The sequence below is a fragment of the Eleutherodactylus coqui genome, chromosome 3, assembly GCF_035609145.1.
Source record: "Eleutherodactylus coqui strain aEleCoq1 chromosome 3, aEleCoq1.hap1, whole genome shotgun sequence".
NCBI lineage: Eukaryota > Metazoa > Chordata > Amphibia > Anura > Eleutherodactylidae > Eleutherodactylus > Eleutherodactylus coqui.
The window spans coordinates 284,569,876-284,597,471 of record NC_089839.1 but is presented as its reverse complement, the minus strand read 5'-3'; the positions used below and the strand labels follow the sequence as shown (position 1 = coordinate 284,597,471).

At 44.6% G+C, this 27,596-nt stretch overlaps 1 protein-coding gene across 1 annotated transcript in view; it reads right to left on the bottom strand.

Annotated features, from left to right (window-relative positions):
• Positions 1-27,596, bottom strand: part of FAF1 (Fas associated factor 1) — a 256,577-nt gene that overhangs the window by 137,413 nt on the left and 91,568 nt on the right. Inside the window, exon 8 of the mRNA XM_066597616.1 lies at positions 2,954-3,040. Coding sequence (XP_066453713.1) covers positions 2,954-3,040 — 87 coding nt within the window. The remainder of the gene's footprint in view (positions 1-2,953; positions 3,041-27,596) is intronic.

The window sequence follows — 27,596 nt, the reverse complement described above, 5'->3', positions numbered from 1 at the left end:
CTGAAGTATAAAATAGACTGTAATTAAGGATCAGTATTGCAAAACGTTTACATTAAGTGATTCTACAAGGAAACTGTAAAACTGTATGCAGAGGTGAACACACACTTTTAACCCATAACTCCTGTGAACTGAACTAGTTTGAGGTCTGTGAAGACTCATGTCTAAAAGTCTGCAAAAAAAGAGACTTTCTAAAAGCTTACAAATTGTCACAAACCCCGGAGTGTGTAAAGCATCTGATTAGATGTGTTTCCAGCTCTGCTGCGTTCTGTCGCCTCCACATCACAGCCGGATTCACATATCGCCATCGTCAAGCGGGGAGCCAGGAACTGGATATATTAAGACCTATGATTTCCACAAGGCGTTTGATATAAGCAATGTTGGGACTTTGCACAGTAACAATGTACCCCGGGGCTAGCTACATCTTACTTCTGTATACACGGCTGCCGGGGCTTTAGAGAAGCTCTCGCGCGGAACCAATATCGCACCGTCACACGTTCTTCTATGTGTGTCCAGCATAGAATGTGCTCATGAAAACAAGGCTTGTGTCCTATTCAAACAAGATCTGGTAGGTATGTGGTGATGGGGCCGTTTATAGACGCAAGCATGCGGAAGACCCCGAGAAGGAACTAATACTGCTCTGGACAGGAGAAAGGTGGGGGTCCGTAGCTTCAAAAGTATTCCCCCTACCTATAATAAAATAAAGGAATTTATTAAAGGGGTCTAAACTATTGATGACCTATCCTCCGGATCCCCACCGATCAGCTGACTGTAGAAGAAGTGGCCCTCGGGTGAGCTCCGTGGCCTCTTCTCAGGCATGTGACGTCACGTTATCTAAGAGCAGCTTGGTCCCATTCTGCTTTACAACGTAGGAACGCTGTGCCTGGTATAGACTGAAGAGACAGTGGCGCTCACCTGAGTGCTGCTGTCACTTCTATCAGCTGATCGTGGGGATCCTGAGAGCAGCAGATTCCTTCTGATCAACTATTAATGACCTATCCTTAGTGCTGGAAAATCCCTTCAAGTATTTTTGCTCAATGGTCAGTTAATCAAAGTGTTAGATTTTAAACAAAAACTATTTTGCACATAATCTTTGTGAACCCCATCCTTCCTTTTGTGTATGCAGCTCCTATGCAGAGCTATGCGTCTCTATGGTTATAGTCTGATCCTGGAGCCATGTGTTAGGGCACATTTATACCTACTTTAGGGCTCTTATTTCCATACCTCTGCTCAGTTTTTGGAACAGAGAAACAGATTTCAATGGACTTAAAAAAAAAAAAAAAAAGGAAAACTCGCCGTTTACTTCTGTTCCATTTAGTTCCATTTTTGTTTAACTGAACTTCAGGCTGCATCACATGTTCAGCTTAAAAACCAGAAACCCAACGGAATCGAAGCAAACTGAAAGCTTTCTGTAATGGAGAAGCCCAGCAATTTCAGAGTGTGTAAATTCATCCTTAAGGCTCCGGACATATTTGTGCACGCCATACGCACTGAAAAGAACCCGCTGATTTTGCGCACGCATTTTCGGCCGTGCAAAAGAGATAGAGCATGTTCTATCTTTCTGCCGATTCGCGCACTGAAGGTCCCTATAGAAGTCAATGGTGGGGTGCACGAATATGTGCGCAAGACGCAAGAAGATGCGTGAAACACTTACGCAATTCCGCTGAGAAAAGAACACATTTGGAACTAATTAGCCGTTTCAATTGGTGCTATGCTTGCTGTGCGTAAATGAACATGCCCTGTGGGCCGGAAAAGTACAGAAAAATATGCCGATGCGCACACAGAAAAGTTGTTGACAGTGCAAAAAAGTTGCACTAAGGCGTGCACAATTGCGCTTATGCTCGTGTGAAGCCAGTCAGGGGTACGTCCATCTCATCTGACTTGTGCTGTAGTGCACTGTAGATTGTATGACCCTCTTCCAGTGTATGTTAAAGGAGATGTCCCGAGGCAGCAAGTGGGGTTATACACTTCTGTATGGCCATAATAATGCACTTTGTAATATACATTGTGCATTAATTATGAGCCATACAGAAGTTATAAAAAGTTTTTTACTTACCTGCTCCGTTGCTAGCGTCCTGGTCTCCATGGTGCCGACTAATTTTCGCCCTCCGATGGCCAAATTAGCCGCGCTTGCGCAGTCCGGGTCTTCTGCTGTTCTCTATGGGGCTCCGTGTAGCTCCGTGTAGCTCCGCCCCGTCACGTGCCGATTCCAGCCAATCAGGAGGCTGGAATCGGCAGTGGACCGCACAGAAGAGCTGCGGTCCACGGAGGAAGAGGCCATCTTCAGCGGTGAGTAGAGAAGTCACCGGAGCGCCGGGATTCAGGTAAGCGCTGTGCGGGTGGTTTTTTTAACCCCTGCATCGGGGTTGTCTCGCGCCGAACGGGGGGGGGGTTTAAAAAAAAAAAAACCCGTTTCGGCGCGGGACATCTCCTTTAATGCTGTGGAGTTGCAGAATAAACACCCTTTAAAGTTCAGCTCAGAACGGATCTCCGAGTCAAAGAGGTGGGCAGCACCGATCTATGCCCACCCACAGCACATCAACCGACAGCTCTTACCCTGTACACAGGTGAGAAAGCTGTCAGTCAACAAGCTGCTGGCGGGGAGAAGCCGGTGCGGCCCACCTCTTTGACACTAGATGATTAGTAACGCTGCAAAACCAGACAGCCATTGGAGAAGAGTGGCGCCATTTCATATATATATATATATATATATATATATAAAATCACCCAACCCGCATTTCTTATGGTACCTACAGGTTCACCAGACAACGGCACGGCCTGCACTATACGCAGGATACAGTTCACATTTATATCAACTTGACATAACACTTATCATTAGCTGCTGTCATCCCAGGTTCCCTAAAACTACTACTCACACCCACAAGTAACACGAAGAGTTCTGTTCTGGGAATCCCATGAAGGAGACAACTTATCATGCAGTCAGCAGGCAACTTACGCTGTCGCTCTGAGCGGATGGAGGCCAGCCTTCCCACACTTGATGGCGGACAGGGATGCTAGTGAGATCGTAGACATTTCTTTTTACCTAGTGAATAAATCAAAAATAGTGAGATCACACAAGAGAAACAGAAGACATGGCTGCCGGTCAGTGAATAAGAGAGTCATATGGTCAATTTGTGCAATCTTAATTAACTAAGCTAGTTGATTATAAAGCAATCATTAGACAGCATCATTGTGTAGTTCACTGAGGGGGTTCTCCAGAAACTGCATACTACTGACCTATCCTTGGATAGGTGATCCATATGAGATTGGTAGAGGGGGGCCGACTCACCGTACCCCCGCTGATCAGCTGGATGTAGCATCCGTGGTGCTCTGGTCCCTTCAATGTAAACCAAGCACGGTGCCATAGTAGTGCCCGATACTGCAGGTCAACCTCGTGCGACTACTAAACATGACAGGCGAGGAGTCGTACCCCCATCAATGGGATACTGATGGTATAATGTGGGCTTTATGTTGCAGTACAGGGTTATAACAAATGATCATCCTGATATGAAACCCCCCATAACCCCCATGAATGACAATCGGATACATAAATTTGATATCAATGTAAACGAAACCTCAAAAATTTGCATTTTACGAAGCGGTCTACCAGTAAGACCGTCCTTGTTGCCCATAGCAACCAACAGCACAAAGTCTACATGTTTAGTCTTAGTCGTCGTTAGGGGGCTGCAAGACAAAATGGCTACCAACAGACCGGAGAGCGTTTTGGGGCCTTGATTTTCACGTCTACCACTCGGTTATTGGTGCTCAACATTATTTTTTACCAAAGCACCACCCAGTGAGCGCACAATTTGCGCAAACGTGGTATGAAAGTCATTGTCCACCATTAAAACAGCGGAGCGCGTCCGTGCGAGTTTCACACAAAGTCCTCAGAAATTCACTGTCAGAGCAAGCAGAGCATTGGACATCCTGCTGCCGACTGCATGGAAGATTCTGCGCAAACGTTTGCGATATAATCCCTACCGATTGCAATTATTACCAGCCCTGAAAAAGGACGGAAAAACGAGGCAACATTCTTTCTGCGAGAATATTCAAACTCTAATGGAAACCGAAGGCTTTATCCAAGGCGATAGCTAAAGGCTCAGTGGCCCATGTGCAAAAGTTCAGCTCTGCATCCCCCTTCCTGTACCTGTACCCATACCTAAACCGTGCTGCATACAGCTACAAAACACGTTTCTCTCTTATTCTTCCTACCGTATTGGCATGATGTTGGGACTATATTGTAATATTAGTGTTCTGGAAATTGCCGACTTGTTATGATGGCACTCTATGGCGGTAATATGATGGATGAAATTATGGTTCAAATGTAGATTTGCAGCTGATTTGGTCCTTGATTTTAATGCAGATCTGCAGCAGATTTCATGTCTTTTAATTTCAATTCAATTGAAAAGATCTGCAAGAAAATCCACAGCAAGTCAGCTAAGTGTGATCGCACCCTCAGGGTATGTTCACATTTACATTTAGGGTTGCGTTTTCCTGCTCTGTTACAATAGCAGGAAAATAGAATTCGCTGGCCGAATGGTTCAGTTTTATGATGGAACTGAACCGTACAGGAACTGACCCCGTTGTCTATAATCGAGTCCATTCAGTTCCTGTCAGGCTGTCCAGAATCGTGGAGGGTATCAGCTCTTCTTAAGGAGAGCACCTAGAAGGTGAGTGAGGAGACTTCTAAGGCCATGCAAGCTTCCCTAAGAAACATGCAGATAAGAAAGATGGAACAATAATTCTGCAGCGTCACCTACTGGAAGGCAGCATTCCTGCAAGTCAATGTCAAACTCTAGATACAAGTCTTTATAACAATGACTGGGAACTGAAAACAGAACGCCAGAAAACCATGCACAGACAGCTGTTTGGGGTTTTTGTCCCTCATCAATGTGCAGTAGGTTTCAGGCTTGGCTGGTGAGTCAGGAAGGGTATCATCCTTAAGGAGAGCACCTAGGTGGTGAGTGAGGAGGCTTATAAGGCCATGCTTGCTTCTCTGGAAAATATGCAAATAAGGGAGACGGAATAATACCTCCAGGTGGCGCTGCAGAAGTACTGTTCCATCTTCCTTATTTGTATCTGTCCAGAATTTCATGCCACAACTGTCCCGAAGGCTCTAAATGGCGCCTCTAAGGCAGATGTGAACACAGCCTAAAAATACAATAGATGATTTCTTCTCTGATTGTTATCCAGGGGTCCATTTTCAGTCATACCGACCCTGAGGAGAGGCCATGGATGGGCGGTGCCATATGAGAAGGTATGGTGTTGAGGGTGTAGAGACTAGAAGATATCCTAGAGAAGCCGCGGTGTGAGGTTTGATGATCTGCTCTGTGTGTCAGTAATGGAGAGGAACTGGGATCATGTTTATATGGACTGTTGAAGATGTAATAGTCATTTCTCATAGGGGAACCTCTCTGCAGTCCTATTAGACACTTTCCTATGCCTTATCCATCTAGGAAGGTAGATTCTGTATGTAGTATTCCATGTCAGTGGATTGGTCATATCACTTCTGTGCCGAATGTCCCCTGGCTTCTCTTTATTCTCCAGAGGTCAGGCAGGACCATATTGGTTGACCTTTCTCTATATACATGGACTTCATTGAACTTGCCTCTGTAAATATACTGGTCATGAAGGTTTATCCGCAGCAAAGGGCAATTAGCACATGTCCACACGAGCGCAGCGGCTCGCCGGTAATTGTGTTGTAGAGTTCTGCTTGCCGTCGCTTCCTCTAAAATGATTTCACTCGCTGCCAATGTATCCAATAAAGAGATATGTACTTTATATATATTTGTATCTCCTATAACAATAGCAGAAAACCACCCAGAATCTGCTATGGAGAACAGGTAAAATATGTCTAAATGACCTTCCAGTTCCAGCAAAAACTGATTATTGAATGTTGAATGAAAAGTACGGCAGTTTTCAAGATCTCTTCTTGCTGTCACTGAATAAAAGCACTCATTGTGCAGACGATGAAAGTGTTGTGATGATCACATATACACACACGGCTCGTTACAAGTCAGAAAGGGAGGTTGTGCCAGAATTACAAGTTATCTGCTACCCACAGGATAGGGGATAACTTAAAGATTAGTTGGGGTCTCACCGCAGGGATCCCCACCAATTCCAAGAGAACAGGGATCCCCTGTCCTCCTCACTACGGGTTCACTGCACCCCCGGCAGCGAGGAGAAGGTTGAACGGAGCAGCAGTTGCGCAATCGCACTGCCGCTCCATTCATTTTCAATGGTACTTCTGACGACAGCGCTTGGATATTTCCATCAGCCTCACTGAAAGGAATGGAGCGCCAGCCACACATGCTTGGACAGCTCTCCGATCAAAGTGGGAGAAGCATCCTCACAGTGATAAGAGGGGGAACCGGGGGAATCCCCGGTCTCATGATCGGTGGGGATCTCACTTCTCATATCATGGATAGGGTATAGCTTGTAACTCTGGTACAAACGACATTTCTGGTGGCTTTACTTGTGCTTTCACCTCGATGTTGCAGCCAAATACGCAATTAATTTCCGCTTGTGTGCGGAGGAAAAAAAACAGTTGCAGCATGCTCTATTTCTAGGTGGAAGCCGTGCAGACGGCTTTCATTGAAGTCAATAGAAGCCGTTCAAACCACAATCCTTCCGCAATCATCACTGCGCAAAAATCACAAAATCTGTATCACCTAGCGACAGTGCGGCAAAATCTGTATTGCGCATGTGCCCTGACCCAACCATAAGTGGCAGAAGAAGAATCCGGACAGGTACACGAAGATGCCGGCTGGGCACAGGGTCGGATTCCACTGTGGAATCTGACTTGTCCGTGTACAGCCGGCCTGAGAGAAAAAAAATCTATATACTCTATATAAAAAAAAATAAAAAATTGCGCTCCTTACCTTAGTTTTTTTTACATGTGAGAAATTGCGAGAAAAATGGATTGCCCATGTGAGTCAAGCCTAGAAGTGAAGCCCTCCCAGAGGACAGTACAAGATCCCATCAATGCATCGCCCGTATTCGGCTCCCCACATGCCGCTAAGCAACGTTCATACAGTATCCACAGAAAGATTAGAAGGGAAAATAGCAGCGAGGCGATATGTCTCTGACCCGAGGACACCGGCGAGTTCTCTCCTGGGTCATCTGTGATTATTTCATCAGTTTCGGGCAATCAGGGCTAGAGTAGGGGATTAACACCAATCCCCACTTCATTGCTTCCAGCAGCCGCCGCAGAACTTCCCTAATGAGGACTCTGGTTAACAAATATCAATCTAGTCTATTCAGACCAGAAGATAAAAACCACAAACATTAAAGGGAGGTGGGTAGACTGGGCAGGTAGATAGCAGGTGCGGGAGCCCGCAGCGGAATCTGACCCTGCAAACCTGTGCGGGCAGGCGGTGACGCGGACCTCTGTACTTCCGGGCTTTCTGTACTGCGGATGGTCCACATGGCTTACCGTTAGACATCCGCAATACAGATTTATTTATTTTTTTTAAATCTCCTGCCTTCCCGTGAAATCCGCAGCCCATCCGCAATTCAATTTCGAACAGGCCGCAGACAGGACGGCTTCCATTGACTTCAATGGAAGCCATCCATGCAGAATCCGCACTGAAATGGAGCAGGCTGCGATTTTTTTTCAGGGCCCAAAAGGTTCGCAAATCAAATCTGCACGCTTTATTTCATTTGCGGACACCCATGTATCCCTATGGGCAGCTTGACTCGCGGATCTCCCGCACGGGTTGCGCAAATTAAATCAGCCCGTGGATATTGAGTCTTACTACATAATGGTGTGATTATAGTCCATAGAGATATATTCCTATGGCATCTATATTGCAGCATTGCAAACGCAGTTCAATACCTCCCATCTAGGTCTGTCCCCAGTGCAAGCGGGATAATCCTTGATCTAGACCCGGAGAAAGGAAGAGTGCCAGCAAGACACGTTACTTTGGTCAGGGTATTTAGGGCAGAGAACTGAGTCTTTACCCCAGAGGATACAACACCGACCACAGCTCTGCCAATAAGGTCCACAATCGGTACCTTTTTGAAGCTTTCAAAGAGCCATCCGCAAAAACACAGACAGAACAGACCAGCAGATATTGCTCCAGGATAGACACTGTACAGCAGGGCTTCCAACCTTCTTCTACCAGAGCCTCGCCGTTGATGGTAGTCCATGACAAAAATTTTGTTAAAAATGCCTCAATTAACCATATTTTGAAATGTAATGCAAATGTGAAAAAGGGCAACGCCCCGAAATACAAAAATGCAATAGTGAAAAAGCACGACAGACACACTTACCAGGGGTATAGACTACCTAAAACAGCGTGCTGCGACACCAATGCACCATGTAATAGCCAGATAACGCATCCTCCTGTTCACCACATTGGACATCCACACATGGAGAGAACCAACCGGGTTCCGATAGAAATCCAGGAAGAAGAAAATGGCCAACACTGAGAGACAGATTAGCCAAACCAGCAGGTAAAGCAAGAAAATTAACTGGCTTTCTCAGGTGGGGGTCCCATAAACGCAGGAATCCCCTTAGTCCAGGAGACCAGCAATAAACGCCCACTAATCCTGACAGCAAGGTAGGTACATCACAAAGGGGATTCCATTAAGGTTTATTAACAAAGACCAACAGCGAGTAACATCAACGAGGGAGTAAAATGCATTTCGGGGGAACCAATTCCCCTTTCTGAAGCACCAAGTGCTGGATGTACCTACCTTGTTGTCAGGGTGAGTTGAGGTTTCTTGCTGTTCTCCGGCACTAAAGGTTCTTTTTAGATGGAACGATTACTGTACAAAAAACCAAAATCTTTCCAGCGAGCGAAAGTGAAGATAACCGTCCGGTCTAAATGTGAGTTACCAACTGAACAATAATCACTCACTTTTCATTCGTTGTTCATTCTATGCAGGTATAAAAACCATCGTTGGCTCATTCACTTCTTGTTCGGTTAACCAGCGCTCGTTCAGCCCCTCTCAGTCATTTATACAGCGAATGTAAAAGAATGAACGATTCTCATTTGAACAAGCGAACGATGCATCTACCTGTTAGCCCATTAAGGACCAGGTGCGGTAAATATACGGCGCCTGGTCCTGGGCTTAAAACCTCGCCGATAGTAAAATTATGGCGGCGCTTTAAATCTCCTGTCTCTGCAATCAATCAGAGAGAGGCAGGATGGGTTATCAGCCGTTAGTGACAGCTGATAACCCAGAGGAGAAGGCAGGAAGGAGTTTTAACCCTTTTTGAGCACGGTGTACTAGAAAGTGGAAGTGTGTCTTCCACTGTGGAAGCCCGGGGGTCATTTCACCGCGGGGGTTCCCTGCTACATTAGAGCTGGAGGGTCATACTAGACCCTGGCCAGCTCTGCCAGTGACTAATGTCACTACAGCGGTTGTTTTCCCCTGTAACTGGGGCTCCTATGGATGTCCCAGCTACAGTGGGAAAATGTCAAATAAAAATTTTTTAAAAAACATGTGCATGTCCCCCAGGAGGTCTTATATGACGTCATGGGGGACATAGATAGTAAAAAAACATAATTACATACACAAATAAAACAATATAACAGAATAAAATAATATATACATAAAGGCGCCTGCACACGGGCGAAAATCCCGCGGCGGGATTTCCGCCACTGAAAGCCTGCATAGGATTGCGTTAAACGCAATCCTAGGCAGACGGCCGCGCGAAATCTTGCGCAGCAAACAAACCGCGGCAGGTCCAGAAACGTCACTCACCCGGCCGCCGGCTCCGGTCTGCGCATGCGCCGGCTGCCGACACATGAAAGAGCCGGGGCCGCCAGGGGCGGGTGAGTGCGCGCTCGTCCCTGCAGGCGCTCAGGTCTAGTCCTGCGGCAAGAATCCTCACCGCCGGATCCGACCCGCTCGTCTGCAGGCGGCCTAAGAAAGAAAATAACCCAAAGCTGATGACAACCAAAATAGTCGCCGTATGCGCCCTATATTCCAAAACCATATATATTATATATCAAAATATCCGAAACAAAATGAAAAACCCCTTCCCATAGTATATTTACGCTAAAATAAAGTGATTAAAAAAAAGAACTATAAATGTTTTAAAAAATCATTTTTTTAGCTTTTTACCCGCAATAAAACTAAAAAAAACTGGGGGGAAAAATTGCCCTATATGTCATGGGAAAAGAATTTCTGCGAAAATAATTTTGGTAGCTAAAAGGAAACAAAAAATAGGGCAGTAAAACCACCACATGGGTAAAATCCCTAAAAAGTGTCTGATCCTTAAGGGGTTAAACAGGCTACACAAGAACAAACAAGCTAGTGATGACATCAATTGCGTGTTCAAAGCGAGAATCGGTCCGTCTATAAAGACCCTAAAGGGGTTCCTCTTACCCGCCCCCGAGTAAGTCATTTAAATCATTTTATTACTACCTTGCGGGTCTGACTAATTTTTCTCTTAGCGTTGGCCATTTTTTTTTTGTTTTTCCCTTTAGGTCTTGAAATGGGTCACAGAAGTAATATAGGCCTACATAGATAAACTAAATATGTAGCTAAACCAAAGCTTGGTGCAACATAGTGAAACGCCGATGTAGCATAGAGTATGACCACTTCTGCCAAAACTGACTCCCCAACTGCACCACAACCAACTAATGGGGGGGGGGGAATCTCACCAGTGAGCTTGAGAAGTATTGCTCTATAGAAGGGCATCATTAGTGATTCGGTGGTAAGACTAGAAGTAACATATGTACTGGGGGGACCATGAAAATGAGGCAACCCATCGATATCCAATCCAGCGATGGAAGAGTTAAAACAACATCCCTGAGTAGAATGGATTCCCCACATTCCTTTCGGCTGGGAATCACAATACGCTGTATTATGAAATGAACAGTGTTTGCCTCTTCTATTAACTTATCGGCAACTGCACTGATTTCAATAACATTCCAGGACTATCGAGAGCCTGAAAGGCCTCATCTTGTTATAGTGTTGTGTTGGTATAAAGCACAATGCCAGACTGATGTGCCGCACAAAAGTGATCAAAGATTCGCTCATGTTTGCCAGCGAACATGTATTCTCCATGGTTATTCTAGCACAGTGACCCCTGCTTAACGGCTTATCTCAAAGAAAACCAGTTATCACAGGCGGCCCCCGCTGCGAGCCCGCCATCGACAACATTTTATGAAATCAATTCATGGGGATAACTAGTTGGTTTTGAGGCGGTGCCAACTCTGCCCACTCTCACTTCACATTTATCACTTGCTAAAGAAACACGCCATTGTTCCCGGATTTGGGGGGACGGCACGGCATTAAGGATGGAATTTCATGTATCAATTTGCTGCAGGGTTCTAGACGGGTCAAAAATATCGAAGACGACGAAGGTTTATTTTGCAATATCATCTGGTTGAATATCTGTAAATCTTGGGTCTGATTCGCAACTTTGACAACTATGAGCCTACGATAAGTGCAACGCCACTGAAATCCGAAAGTCACGGGGCCGTGCGGATCGTGCGGTATGAAGCGGACCTGTGTGACGCTTACTCGGACGCTCGCAGAAAAGTTCTCAAAGTCTGGGCAGAAGTGTTATCGTAGGGCTCACACCGATGTCTCGTCACGAATGCTGGGTTAACAGAATTAACCTTAGGGTAGGGTCACACAGGAATGCTGCGGTATGTCCGCTGAGACAGATTTCGCAGCATTTCTTCATAAAAACCTGCATCATGGGTGCAAATTTTGACCAGGACTCAACTGCCCATCCGCAGCTGATTTTAGCAGCTGCATCGCTCGCCCTCACCTCTGAATACACAGCACCGTCAGCGCACCTCCGCACAGGCCCCTCGATGTTGCGAAAGTGGAACTACGCGACTCAGCGCTCACTATAAGCTGCAGGGGGGCCTGTGTCAAAGTGCGCCGACACCATGTACTGGTGAGGGGGAGTGATGTTGCCACTACAGCCAGCAGCGGATACGCAGCCGATTGCTGATCAAAAATGCTGTGAAATTCGCCAAAGAGTTTTCCACAGTAGACATTCCCGCCACCAGCAATTTCTAAGTAAAGTTTCCTATACTTTCAGGCTACTTGCACACGGGCTATTTGAATGGGTGTATGCACACGGGTTTGTGTGTTTTGTTTTTACATGGACTGATACAGGCTGAGTAGAATAAAAAATCGTAGCATGTCCTACTCTTGTCCAAATTTCGGACATGTCAATGTGAGGTTTGACGCGTTGGCAGCACGCAAAAAGTCCAAGTACTGTCCAATGTGGGAGGCGCACGAGAATCTGGGCACAACTTTATTGCCCATGCGCAAGTAGCCTAATTGTCAAGCAAAGTACTAATGACCACTTGTGCGTGAGTGACTGAGTTACATGCTCCGCCCCTGATAACATGACGGTGACGTCATCAGTCATCACAGGTCCTTCAATATGTTGCCCAACTAATAACTAGTATATTGCGGTTACTGGCTCTGCATATGCTGGCTTTACATCGGTCTCATGTCTGTAATGACTAACGCCCCTTTTACATGGGCCAAGAATCTCACGATTCTGGGTGGGCCGAGCAAACGAGCTGGTGAGGGCGCCTTGTTCACTAATAATTTGGGGTTTCACATTCTTAAGCTTTATTCGCACAAGCGCACATACGCCGCATTTTCACACCCGGGCGTATATACGCTTCCCATGTGAAGCATGGGTTTCCAGTGCAGCCGTTCACACGGGCAAATAAACACGGCTCGTAAATACGCTGGCAGCGTGAAAAATTGAACATGTACGCGGCCGGCGTATATATGCTCAGCCAAAACACAGTTCTGGAACTATGTTTTGGCCAATATATGCGGTGGGTCCTATAGACTCCTATGGGAGCAGGGAAAGATAAGGGAGGGGGAGACATTTATGCAGCGTCCAACGCTGCGAAAAGCTTACAGGTGCCTCTATATAGGCACTGGAAGGCATTCTGAGGATTTTGGCACAGCGAGAGTTTTCCGGGGTGCGACATATTTTTTCGCTAAAAATGGCGCTCGCAGTCGTGAAAAAGGACGAGAAAACGCAGGCATGAAAACATAAGACCGCCGTCGCCGTATATGCGCTCGTGGGAAAGAGCCCTTATGTCAAAACTGAATGATCAGTGTTTAAACTGCACTAGGAGTGCACAATCCGGCACGGTTTTTTATGCCGGCTGAAACTGAAAGACGAGGAAGTACCTCCCGATTGTCGCGGTCGAACAAGCTCGTTGGACGCCGAAGTATTGGTTTTCCATAACCCTGTAAATCCCTCTCCCCAGCTTTAGCATCTTCTATACAACTGCAATAACTTTTTGACTCTTCTAGCTACAATAATAAGAAATGAAGAGACGAGCGCAGAGCCGCCTGCAAGACACATCCCTCCGCCCCTTCATCTGCAACAGTAACTCTTGGATGAAGTTGCGAGATGACATTATCTATTCCACCTGCAGCATGCTCGCAAAGAATTTCCCTCAAACCCAACCCATACGAAGAAAACCTCCCCATCACATCACCTTCAGGTCAAAGCCCTCACGGCTATTGTCCCGTTGGCATTACAGACATTTTCTTCATACTTTGGAGATATACCTTTACATCCAGTGCCATTTTATATCTCTTCAGTGCGATGAAGTCTAAAAAAGTTCCTAAGGCGCAAAAGAAGGACAGCTGTAGATATCGTCCGTCTCCCGGACACAAATATCATCCATTGTTCTTGGTTTATAGTGCACCATGACTGGCCAGCATAGGGTCTTGTCCATCTCATTGCCACTGGTTTTGGGCTGTATATTCAGTCCTGCGCTGAAGGTAGCATGAAGAGAACATACCAACTCCATGCACTAGTTGAACTAAGACACTGTTCACATTTCTGTTAGGGATTCACTTTGAAGCCTCTGTCGGCAATCTTGGCCACTTTGACAAAAAGAATAGAGCTGTACAAGCACCGTTCTTCCTGTTAAAGTTATAGAAACCAAGATGGAAGCTGACAGTCTATTATCAGACGATTATAAGGTCTATCGGAACTACGGGTATTCAAAATCACAGGCAGATAGCTCTTCATATGTCATGGCAGCCTTGTGAAGGCCCCTAGGGCTGCCATGGCTGTTTGCTTATTAAGCCCTGCAACCAGCACAGCTTAACAGGATGCCTGTTAAATACCGAAGTATTGTAGTATATTATATTCTAAAGCGGCTGTGAATGATCGAGCAACGGCTGTGGTTGGCTGACGCTCGATCCAATCACAGCTCTTACACAGCGCTGACCATGGGGGATGACAGAGCCAAGCAAAGAGGACGGCGGGGCATAACAGAGCCGAGCAAAGAGGACAGCAGGGGATGGCAGCAGAGAGAATTCAAGCAGCCTGCTGCACCGCCGCCGGAGACACAGACGTCGGCTGGGAGGGGAGTATGGTTTTTTTTTTTTAAAGCCTTCCCTGACTCCAGTATAAGCCGAGGGGGGCTTTTTGAGAACAAAAAATGTGCTGAAAAACTAGGCTTATACTCGAGTATATACAGTACATAGATCTTTAGTAGAGATGAGCAAGTTTTCTCGCTAAGGCACATTACTTGAGCGAGTAGTGCCTTAGCTGAGTATCTCCCCGCTCGTCTATAGAAATTCAGGGGCCGGTGGGGAGCGGCGGGGGAGAGCGGGGAGGAATGGAGGGGAGATCTCTCTCCCTCTCTCTCCCCTCGCAACTCACCTGTCACCTGCGCCAGCCCCCGAATCTTTAGAGACGAGCGGGGAGATACTCGGCTAAGGCACTACTCGCTCGAGTAATGCGCCTTAGCGAGTATACTCGCTCATCTCTAATCTTTAGTATCATCACATCCATCAAAGTCTGATCTATTAAACTAACACATTATTTATCCCACACTGTGAATGCTGTAAAGGGGGGAAAAACCACATTGCCAGAATTGCACCTTTTTGGTCACCCAGTCTCCAAGAAAATTTTTTTTTTATAAAAAGTGCTCAAAAGTTGTATGTATCGGAAACTAGTAGCAACAGAAATTAGACGTTTTCCTGAAAAAAAAAACATGCCCTCAGACAACCTCCTCAATGAAAAAATAAAGTTATGGTGGTCAGACGATGGCAAGAGAGAAAATTTACGGTATATATTTTTTTATTTATATGTAATTTATTTTTATTAAAAACAATGATTTTTTTTTTTTTTTTTTTAAAGCAGTCCAAACATAACTATGTAAATTTAGTATGGGCATCATTATAATGACCCACAGAATTCAGCTATAACATGTATTTTATGTCCTTTTTGCTGCACTACGTATGCTAAAAAAAAAAAAAAGGGTGCAATTGTGTTTTTCTTCCTTTTCACAGCACTTTAACATTTTTTTAAGTTGTCAGCACATTACATGGCACATGAAAAGTACAACTTGTCCTCCAAAAAAAAAAAAAGGCTTTGTATGGCTATGCCATGACTTCTTGAAAAATAGAAAAAAAATAGAAAAAAAGGCTGTGTACTCAAGGGGTTAAAAAAAACACACCCCACAAATAATAGGTAAAGTGTGAATTTGACCTAAAGGAGTCTGCCCGGCATACAATCTTTACCTATAAACACTTGAAACTGGCAGTTTATGAATTAAGGAATCTGAATACTGAAAGCACTACAAGAAAATGCCACAGAAGCCACATAAATCCCCAACGGGAAACGTCACAATGTAAATGGAATATCTTACCATATATTCAGCAATACAGTCAGTAACTTAAGAAAGAAATGACAAAGTCCATTCTAGGAGGCGACTACTTGGATAACAGGCCTGCCACTGCCCCCATGTGGTCATCTGCACTCCCAGACCTTCCAACACGACCAAAAAGGACAGTATTACCATTTTTTCCTCTTACAAGCCATCTCTTCCAATTGCTGAGCCATAATGATTTGTGGAAGGCTGGGAGCTGGAGAAGCCAGTCCCAGAGCTGCGCTCTTTGTAAACGCTCTAAATTACAGCGCCCCCGGCTTGTTTTGTTGTTTTAATTGCAGCTCCCGTTTCAGTGCCAGAAAATGGAGTCCAGCTGTATTATTTATCGGAGGATCTGAAGTGCAAAACTGCAAATTCACACTATATGGCCAATTGGTCAGAGTGAAAGAACTTGGAAGAGGCCTTGCCGCTGCGCATGAATTGGAGAAACGTGCCCAGATATCAGAGGACTTCATTCAGTCATAACAAAAGGCTAAACTTCTATCTGTTCTGAGCGGAGAATGAGAGGGGGGGGGGGGGGGGGGGAAGGACTATCTCGCTATGCCAGTGCTCATTCACTTACCCTTAATGCTACTCTCTCCCAAGGAACTCGGGGTGTTTTTTTTGCCTTTTAAAAACTTTTTGGTGGAATCCATTAGCGCAGGTTGACATGATGCAGAGAACGCACTAATTGTTGGTGGTTAACCCTGTATGCGCCCTAACCACCTGATACTATGATCGTCTTATCACACTGATTGCCTTTTTTCTTTTTTTTTTTCCTTCTTTTAAAAAAAGAAATGAAACTTTGGAAAACTTTTTTTTGTTAGGATTTCTTCTTAAACGAAACAGAAGTAACAAAAATAGTTGCTTTCTGGTACTTTGGCGACATGCGTGTAGCCCGCACAGCTATTCCTGCAGAATCCTGATGGACCCCCATTACCACTAATGGGACAGTCAAAAAACTGATATGATGTATCAGTTACGGCCCCATTATAAATGAAGGAATTACGATAGTTTTGATGGAAAGATGCAGCCAGATGATAGCTGTAGGTGAATAGGAATACATCAAATGCACTGCAGATCACAACCTAATAATGGGGGCCAGTAAGAGCCCCAGTATACTCAGGGTCATTGCTTGTTTGGAAAGTTAGATTTCTGATTCTTTTACTATCAGGTCCTGCGGGACCTTGGATGGATATTTTGTATTGTACGTTGGCAAAAAATTACCTTATTAAAAACTGATGCGAATATTATGTATCCTTCCAAGATGTACTTTATTTCTGTATTTTTTTTAAAATCTTTTTTGAATTGAATGAAAAATATTTGCAAAAGTTTAAAAATAAAAAAGATGTTTTGGGAAAAAAATGCAAACATTATAAATGTTTGTACCTTTGCTGGGCATTTTGGGGGTCAGTGCCTTTTTTTTCAATTTGAGCAGGCAGTAGGTGGCATTTTTGCATAGCCTTTTATGTTTTTTGTGGTGCAGTAAAAATAAAAAATGTCAACAAAATAAGGGTATGTATTTAAGAATGCCACCAAAACGCACTTTACAAAAAAAGAGTTTGGGGGGGTTGGGGGAAGACAAAAACCACGACACAGATAGGGGTGCTTCCAAAAAGATCCTGCACTAACACAGCATCAAATTTTTTTTTTAAATCCTAAAAAAGATAGAAGGTTTTACAAATATATTCCTGTTAACCAGAAGCTGATATCACAAACCGGTGGGCTCCAATAGTAAAGAAGTAAATGGACGCTTCATACAAGTCATACATGGAAGCACAACCGCACTCGATCACAACACTCAACAAGATCCAAAAATGTACCCTCGATCCTCAAATGCCTCTGATAACCACGATATTGTTGAACTGCACACCGATGGACATATGCTACCAACACGGAAATGATCAGCACACAGAAATGTGCAAAAGTCCCAGTCCAATCATCCTCGTAAGTGACAATAAATGCTAACATTCCAAATGGAACAAGATTATTTACTGAAAAAAGACAAAATATTGGCATTAACAACCGCCATCAGTGGAACCTGTCAAAATATCTCTGTGCCCAGCGCCAAGCTGCAGCTAAAAGAATAAATTATGAAGTATATTACGAAAAAAAAATTACAAGTATTAGTAAATATTTGCTCTATTGTCTATTTACTGGTTTTGAGTGAAATGAGGTTGCTGGTTTGGGTTTGGGGGGGGGGGGCAACAAGACCGCTCATACTCCCTGTTCCCCGCTCGTTCTCCGCTGTGCTGTTTGCTTACAGGCTGCAGTCAGCCTGGGTCATCCCATAAACCTGCTGCTGCAGCCAATGGCAGTGCTCAGTGATCATCACTGGCTGCAGCAGCTTGTTTGTAGACGACTCAGGTTGACTTCAGCCTGTAAGGATGAAGTGGGCAGGGAGACTGGAGCAGACGGACGAGCGACCAGTACGAGCCAATTGTTATTTTATAGCATGGGGACCTGTTCAGACAACCCCTTTAACCCCTTGAGTGGCACGCCCGGAAAATTTCCGGGACGAGCTCCACTGCTCATAGCAACATAGCCCGGAAGATTTCCGGGCTATGTATCTCTATGGGAGCTGCAGAGCACAATGCCACAAGCTATGACAGTGTGCTCTGCCTGCACAGACCCACAGAGAACAAAGCAAGGGCTTTGAAAAACCAGCAGAAGATATTGCCGATATGTCGGCAATCTCCTGCTTTGTTTACAGGTTGCCATAGAGACCATCGGCTTGTCAGAAGCAAGCCGATGGTCTGTGTGGCAGGGAGAGCTGGTTGTTAGCTGTCAGAGGACAGCTAGGTACCAGCTCTTACAGCAGAGATCAGAGAAAACCTCCGATCTCTGCTGTGTTAACCCTTTACATGCTGCAGTCTATGTGACTGCAGCATGTAAAGGGTTGTCACTGCAGCATGTAAAGGGCTGTCACCATCGGACCCCCGGAATGTGATCAGGGGTCCTGATGGGTCCCTGTGGAAGTCCCCTAAAGGGACAAAAAAAAATAAAATAAAAAAAATTTAAAAAAGTACAAAAATTACTAAAAAAAAAAACAAAAAAAACACTTGTCTCCCTTTACTTTGTAAAAAATCAAAAATACAATCACACATGTGGTATCCGTGTGCGTCGTAATGACCCAGAGAAGGAAGTTAATACATTATTTAACCCCTTAATGACATGGCCCCTTTTTTTCCTCCCCCCTGTTTAAAAAATCACAACTTGTCCCGCAAAAAACAAGCCCTTATATGGCCATGTCAATGGAAAAATGAAAAAGTTATGGCTCTTGAGACGCAACTGCAAAACTAGTTGAAATTCAATGATTAGACCATTTTTAAAAACCTGCCCTGGTGGGCACGACAGGGTGGTAGGAAACCCGCCACTCAAGGGGTTAAGTGAATTTATATGTAAATGTAGGGGTTTGTGCATTTCTTCCTATAGAGAAAATAGTAATATAACTGCCCTTTTGGCATCTAAGAGCAAAAATAAGGGGGCATACTACAGGAAAGATTTAGCAAAAATACAACCATACCTGGCTTTGTACATTTTTATACATTCTAAAGAGACAATGTACAGGGTGAGTCAAAAGTCAGGGTCACCTGGAATATCTTCAGAAAAAAAAGATACAAGTAGGAAGCTTTGTAGAACCCCTTAGGTGGGTGGGGTAAAACATTTTTGGCACTACGGTGGTGCTTGGCAGCCATCTTGGATTCAACCCAGAAGACGTCAATGGAAAAGGGTTCACGGGATACATGTGTTATGGGTACAATTTCATCAGAAATGGATAGGTGCAGTCTATTTTTCAATACCTGCAACTATTTTTGAGTTATGGATGATGTCATGATGTGCATTAATAAAGGTGTTATATTGAATTATGTGGTATGGAAAACACTAATTGCATGTCTTTTCAGGTACTAGTCAACGCCATTCACAACCCACAACAAAACTGAAATCATCTTGGTCAGTAACAAAAGTTTACATGAGGTTGCCGAGGCTTTCACGAACGTTTAGGAAGATGAGTGCAAAAAACTGATTCAGGAGTTCAAGGAAGCTGGTAGCGTCAAACCGAGAGCCAATCGTCTGAGTAGGGTTCGTGATCCCAAAAGGTCGGCCCGTGTGCTAGCCATTTTCATGAAGAGTCTACATAAAAGCACCAGGAGGTGGCCCTGTCTTTTGGAATCACCCTGTGTAATACGTAATGGTACAAAAAGACGCATAACTGGGAGATATTTTACATTTTTCTACCTTAGGCTACCTACATATGGGAGAGCGTGCCATCGGGCCGAGAAACTCAGCTCAATATCGTGTTTGCCAACATAGGTTTCCCCACCCTTCTCCCATCATTTCTGTGCAGTAGTGATCCTCCGGCGCGGCTCTCAGGTGCGTTAGAGGATCGGCAAGTGTTTCCCATTCTTTTCAATGGGAAACCTTGCATCGCACTTGCATGTACTTTGCACGGTGTGCGGTGTTTTTTTTACTCACTGTCCCATTGAATACAATAGATGATGCTCACTATATATCAAGTCAAACCAGCTCCGCACCACTACCTGTTCAGACTATTAGGATTTGTTTAATTAGCATGCAGGTAATTAGTTGGGGTTGCTACTGGTACTGCAAAACCTTAAGCTCATTAATTACAAGATAATTAAAGAAATACAGAAACTTCAGGAAGTAAGGCATCCCCTGAGGAAGGTTATGGACAGTCTGGCAGTACACTGTAATTGTGTTAAAGAACCTTAATACCAGCCCTGAGAAATGTGCAGCCATGAAAGGTCAAATTGTCATTTTAGATGAGCCGACATCTTTTGTGGTGGGAAGCGGGCTTTGGATGCGCCTCAGCCTTGTCATTCCAAGGCATTGAAAAGTTACACACTAATCCAGTGGTTTTCAAACCTATCATTATTGGCGGCCAACAGGCCAAGTTGTCAGGATAGCATTAATGAGCATCTGGTGAGAAGAGCAGTGGTCTAACCTGAGATTCGCCAATCACTGATCTGATCTTGGACTCCTGGTCTCTCAGAGACAAGTGCTGACCATAAGAGGAAACATTAAGGAGGTACCAGTAGAGGTGGAGTGGGGTAAGAGGCGGAGGAAGCACCTAGTGGACAATTCCTACTTGAACAGTCACCAGTTTTCACAATGTTCTTCACTCCCCATGGTTTTGTTTCAGAAAGAACTAACACTATGATACTTGATGACATTTGTTTTGGAGTTTTAAGTAAAAAAAAAGGCAGCAGATGATCACAGAGAAGTTAGTTATAAGCAGGGCCATTTTCAGGTGATGGTGATGGCTAATTGGGCGATTGCGTTTTCATTTTTTCACCCAATTATGACATTTGATTATGGTTGATTTAAAGGGGTTGTCTCGTGAAATCAAGTGGGGTTCAGCACTTCTGTATGGCCATATTAATGCACTTTGTAATGTACATCGTGCATTAATTATGAGCCATACAGAAGTTATTCACTTACCTGCTCCGTTGCTAGCGTCCCCGTCACCATGGATCCGTCTAAATTCGCTGTCTTCTGGCGTTTTTAGACGCGCTTGCGCAGTCCGGTCTTCTCCCTGGTGAATGGGGCCGCTCGTGCCGGAGAGCTGGTCCTCGTAGCTCCGCCCCGTCACGTGTGCCGATTCCAGCCAATCAGGAGGCTGGAATCGGCAATGGACCGCACAGAGCCCACGGTGCACCATGGGAGAAGACCCGCGGTGCATCGTGGGTGAAGATCCCGGCGGCCATCTTGGTAAAGGAAGAAAGAAGTCGCCGCAGCGTGGGGATTCGGGTAAGTAATAAACTTTTTTTTTTTTTTAACCCATCCCTTGGGTTTGTCTCGCGCCGAACGGGGGGGCCTATTGAATAAAAAAAAAAACCCGTTTCGGCGTGAGACAACCGTTTTAAGATATAGGTAAATGAAAACAAGAGAAAACAAGCCAAAATGGACTAGACGTTAGGCTGGGTTTCCATATGTGCGGCCCTCAGGTCTTCCTTGCAGCGTTTTTCTGTCCAGCCATGGATGTCAAACCAGTGCGTAGAGTGCACAAAAATGCTCAGGCATAACACAACTGATAAACGTGAACCCAGCCTTAAGAGATTGGAAGCTTTCGACAAAACCCCCGTTCATTTACAGGCGCAAAATGGGAAGATGCAGCAGTGCTTAAATACTTTGTGCCAAAAATACACAACCTCTTTCAGAATGTTCGGGTTCGGGGTGATCAGCTAACTGCCCTGAGTCCTGCTCTCAGCTAACTGCCCTGAGTCCTGCTCTCAGCAAACTGCCAATTTTGTCAGGGAAGACTGCGGCCAGCCTGACCTTTTGTTGCAGGAAAAATATAGCATGACAGCATGGCCATTCATCTGAACGACCATCCTGTAATAACTCTTATTGAGTGGCTTTCCGTTCTCGGGCAAAGGTTGTCCAAAGCAGGGGAATCCTACTCTATGATGCTCATATGCCCCAATAGTGCATATGAACAGTGGAAGCCATCTTGGCTCAACCCTTTTAATTGCAAATCATAGAATGGTATTAATGCACAAAAACAAGGTCAACTGGAAAATATCACAACCAAATGATTTTAAAAAGGCAGCCATACACCTTAAAGAGCTGTCGGACAAACATTCATTTGGCCAAAAACCATTTCCAACTCCCTGAAACACATGAAAGAAGTGCAACATTTGGGACGAGGCAAAGAGTAACTATAGACAACTTAGGTTGACTGTTGACTAGGGGTATCTTCACAATGAGCAACTGTCGCAACATTAGTTGCCCAGAAAAGTTGAAGACTGTTGAAGAGTTGGTTGAAAGCTTTTACACCAAGCAAGAATCATTCATTCTTAGTTCTGCAAGACATCGAGCAAAAGATTCTCCAGGCAGATTCACTCGCACGTTCCTCAAACCTAAACAACAGTGCAGGAAATTTACTAAAAGCTTGGCATTTCCTGCACCGGGCCGAGTACAGTTTCCACCAGTGCATGCCTCTTCATGCATTCAGCATATCCCCTTCACCTCAGTGCGCCTTCACAGAAACATACGCCTGGTCCCAAGCAGGTGCACATTTCTGGGATAATTCATATAAGTATAATATATAGTTCATGTAAAATTCATAAACCTATCAATCTATTGCGGGCAGGCATCCTCCTAATAAGCACCGCCCACTTAAAAAAAAAAAGTAGCGGGCCGGCACAGGAGAAAGAAAAGACGCAACATCTTTGCAAAAGTGGGTCTTGCGCAAAAATATGTAACTTTTGTATGCCAGTATTCTGTGTTTTAGTGAGCTGAAATGAATATAGATGAGCGAGCATACTCGCTAAGGGGTCATTCCACATCAATTGGACCAATTTTCAAAATCGTCCCCACTCGACCGTCTCCGATTTTGCTGAAAATTTACTCAGATATATGTATATGTTTGAAACGAGGTTCTGTGAAGTTTTAGCTCCAGATCTTAAATACCTGTGGCACTGTCGCCTTTACACTGGAGGTCCCACTGAGCTCGCGGCTTCAGCTACAAGGATTTTGCAAACTTTGGCACATAGGCATTATAGAAATATACTGGCTATGATGCTGAAATTGGACATACTAGCTCAACTTTTGCTGGTGAACACAAAAAAATTAGTACCGGCTATCACAAAAGAATATATCGGCCACAATTTTGTGTCAAAGTAGCTTGAAAATCACGCCGCATGACATTTACACCAAACTTTGGCCAAGTATAGCTCAAGACCAAAAACCACTTGTAACCGGTGCTTTGCTCTGTACACCAAACAGCTACATGGCTTTGCACTGCTGCAATATCACGGTCAAAGCATATGTATTTGTGAAGATATTCACACCCACATATGATGAAAAATGTTAAATGATCAAATCTGACCTATTTTTAAGGTCAAATATCTAAAAAAGGGTACCCCTGAAATCTGTTTATTCTGATATCAGTGGAAAGAGCAAATTTTTCTCTACAAGGATCATCATTTTATTTTTTGGAGTCTTTCAGTTTAAGAAAAGAAAAATGCCACTGAACATGGCGTTTTTAAACATACGCAATGAATGATAAATGCACTATTCAAACCCTTGCGTTGGTCCATGGTGGTTATACCACTACCAATTCCCTAAGAATTGGTATTATAATCCTATTAAGAATTGTAATAATGCCAAATCTTTTGAGAATTGGCAGCCCCATCGCCTAGGGGCCACGCCCGATAGCCGTGCAAGGCCAGCCACGGGCGGTCTCTTTATCACAGGTTCCGAAGCCTGAGGGTGGGTGTCTTAGCCTAGGATCCCAAGCCTAATATTGGGTCTCTTTTGTAGTTCAAGAACGGTTCAAAGATGGACATACAATTGCTGGAACACGAGAAAATCACCAGTTTGTGCCAATTGATGACAAAAAGATTCGCATTTCAAGGGTGTCAAATGACACATCATCTTTCATTGCCCATGTAGATCGATCTGTCAGATCAGAAATGCCTTTTGTGCCAATTGCAAACCTCCAGCCAGGGCAATACATTGCCTGCATTTACGATAACAACTGGTGGATTGGAAATATTTCTGAAATTTCAGTCGACGACCATGATGCATTAATAAATTTCATGCATCCTCATGGACCAGCTAGCTTCTTTCACTGGCCTGTGAGAAATGATACCTGCTGGATTCCTGAGCAGTCAATCATTGCAATACTGCCAGCACCAGCTGCAACAGCAATGGGACGACAATACAGCTTCTTGGAGCCAATTATGTTGCAAATTCAGCAACAGTTCCAGACCACTTAGACTGAACATTATGGCTTGGGAACCAACAAAAGAGACCCAATATTAGGCTTGGGATCCTAGGCTAAGACACCCACCCTCAGGCTTCGGAACCTGTGATAAAGAGACCGCCCGTGGCTGGCCTTGCACGGCTATCGGGCGTGGCCCCTAGGCGATGGGGCTGCCAATTCTCAAAAGATTTGGCATTATTACAATTCTTAATAGGATTATAATACCAATTCTTAGGGAATTGGTAGTGGTATAACCACCATGGACCAACGCAAGGGTTTGAATAGTGCATTTATCATTCATTGCGTATGTTTAAAAACGCCATGTTCAGTGGCATTTTTCTTTTCTTAAACTGAAAGACTCCAAAAAATAAAATGATGATCCTTGTAGAGAAAAATTTGCTCTTTCGACTGATATCAAAATAAATAGATTTGAGGGGTACCCTTTTTTAGATATTTGACCTTAAAAATAGGTCAGATTTGATCATTTAACATTTTTCATCATATGTGGGTGTGAATATCTTCACAAATACATATGCTTTGACCGTGATATTGCAGCAGTGCAAAGCCATGTAGCTGTTTGGTGTACTGGTCAAAGCACAAATTACCAATGGTTTTTGGTTTTGAGATATATTTAACCAAAGTATGGCTTAAGTTTGCAAAATCCTCGTAGCTGAAGCCGCGCGCTCATTGGGACCTCCAGTGAAAGGGCAACAGTGTCCCAGGTATTTGATATCTGGCCCTAGAACTTTACAGAACCTCGTTTCAAACATACATGTACATCCTTATAAATTTTCAGCAAAATCGGAGATGGCCGAGTGGGGACCACTGGTCCACTTGGCATGGAATGACCCTAAGGACAATTACTCGATCGAGTATTGTCCTTAGCGAGTACCTGCCCACTCGGAAGAAAAGGTTCGGCTGCCGGCGCGGGAGAGAGGCGAGTTGCGGCAGTGAGCGGGGGGGAGAGAGGGAGAGCGAGATCTCCCTTCCGTTCCTCCCCGCCGCTCCCTGCCCGCCGCCGGCAGCCGAATCTTTTCTTCCGAGCGGGCAGGTACTCGCTAAGGACAATGTTTGATCGAGTAATTGCCCTTAGCGAGTTTGCTCGCTCATCTCTAGAAATGAAACGACAAGCAAATTATCGCTTGTCACCTGGACGGTGCCCGTGTTTAATGTCGTTGGCATTCCCTCGTTGGAGCAATAATTTGGCTGATAGTCATCCCACGTAAAGGTACCTTACTAGAGTTATACAGTGTTCCATGGATATATCCACATTTTTCTAACTACATACTGGTTAAAACGAAGTATATCTTGGACATTCAGATGAAACATCCAAGATGGACAGAAAATTATTTTTCTAGTAATCAATTAAGTTATTTTTTGTCAAAATAAATTAAATTACAGGGCAAATCCAGCCACAAAAACATCCTTAAAAAGTGGCAGTGAAGCACAAGGGAAGTTGACCCATCACCACAAGCAGTTCTCAGTATTATCCCTTACTGTGACCTAGATCTATTCTAGACCCATTGGAATTTTAACTTGGAGAAAAAAATTCCTTAATACGCTTAAGATTGTGCGCTGGATTTAATCTCTGCCGAGTTTTCACGTGGAGAAAAATAAAAAGTATCAAGTGAAGCCAAAATAATTAACCTTGGGGGCTCCTTTGTCAAAACAGTACAATTACATGACACGGCTAATTGCACAAAGCTGCAACTCAAAAGACGTCTCATGTAGGGTGCAGGTTACCAATCATATACTTAAGGAGTAAAATATTTATGAGTCGATTTGATTCATTTTGACTATTTATTTGAAAAAAAAGAAAAAAAAAGAATAAACTGATCAAAAAAAAAAAAAACTCCCATGATCCAAGCTATAGTCGCCTGGCACTGGAGGAAAAGGGCTACAAGATTAGATTCAAATCAAGTAGCTCTCCGTAAAACGTCAGGATAGTGGTTCAAATCCTAATTGAAACGGTGAGCCTTGCAGTAGTTTTTCTTCCTATTGACCGCACACAAGTGATTTACAACCCATCTGCACGAAGGAACATGGTAAACTTTTGTCCACCCTAGCATTATGGAACTGCCTGACATGGTCAATGGGGCTCGTCTGGACATGCACCTTAAGGCCTTAGTCAGACGGGCGTTTTTTCGCGCAATTTGCGGATCGCATGACGGATGCGCATCCGCAAATCGCGTGACCGATGCGCGCAAGTCGCCCCCAAATCGCCCGAAAATCTGCTCCTAGCCGCGTTTCATTAGAAACGGGCCGGAGCTGTCCAGCGCATTGCATTCAATGGAGACGGCAATACAGCCGTCTCCATTGAAAGCAATGCGCTGCGGGCGAGCCCGGGATGAATTGTCGGGAAGGGCTTAAATATATAAGCCCTTCCCTGCAATTCATCCTAAAATGTACAAAAATAAAAAATATATATTTACTCACCTTCTCCCGGCAGCCGGAGCTCCGCGCGGCCGTCCTGCAGTGGGTGTGAAGGGGGTGTGAGTCAGGCCTGCCCCCTGATTGGCTCAGCGCTGAGCCAATCAGAGGCATGTCTCACTCACACCCATTCATGATGTGAGTCAGACCTGCCCCTGATTGGCTCAGCGCTGAGAGGCAGCAGTCACTCACCCATTCATGAATTCATGAATGGGTGTGTGAGTGAAACTTGCCTCTGATTGGTCAGGGCTGTGACCAATCAGAGGCAGATCATTCAGCAGGCGGGGATTTTAAAGCCCCGCCGGCTGAATAGTGCCGAGAAGCAGTTCAGGAGAACTGAAAGCGTCCGCGGCTGGACTCCGGCTGCAGCGGAAAGGTGAGTATACAATTTCTTTTTATTTTAACACATTTTAGGATGAATTGCAGGGAAGGGCTTATATATTTAAGCCCTTCCGGACAATTCACCCCACGCACGCCGGCAGCCCATTGCTTTCAATGGAGCGGCTGTATTGCCGCTCCATTGAATTCAATGGGCAAACATCGTTCTTCTCTGCCACAGCTGTTACAGCTGTGGCAGAGAAGAATGATTTGTCTTCTATATGTTCTCAATGGGGTCGGCGCTGCTGCCGCCGGCCCCATTGAGCGCATATAGAGAAGAGAACAGGAATCGCACATAGGTGCGATCTGCGATTTTTTGTTCTATAATTTATCGGACGAGCGCATAAAAAGCGCTCATGTGTCCGATACCATTGCAAAGCAATGGTTTTATAAAATCGCCGGACGCATGCACATGCGCAAATCACGGCTAA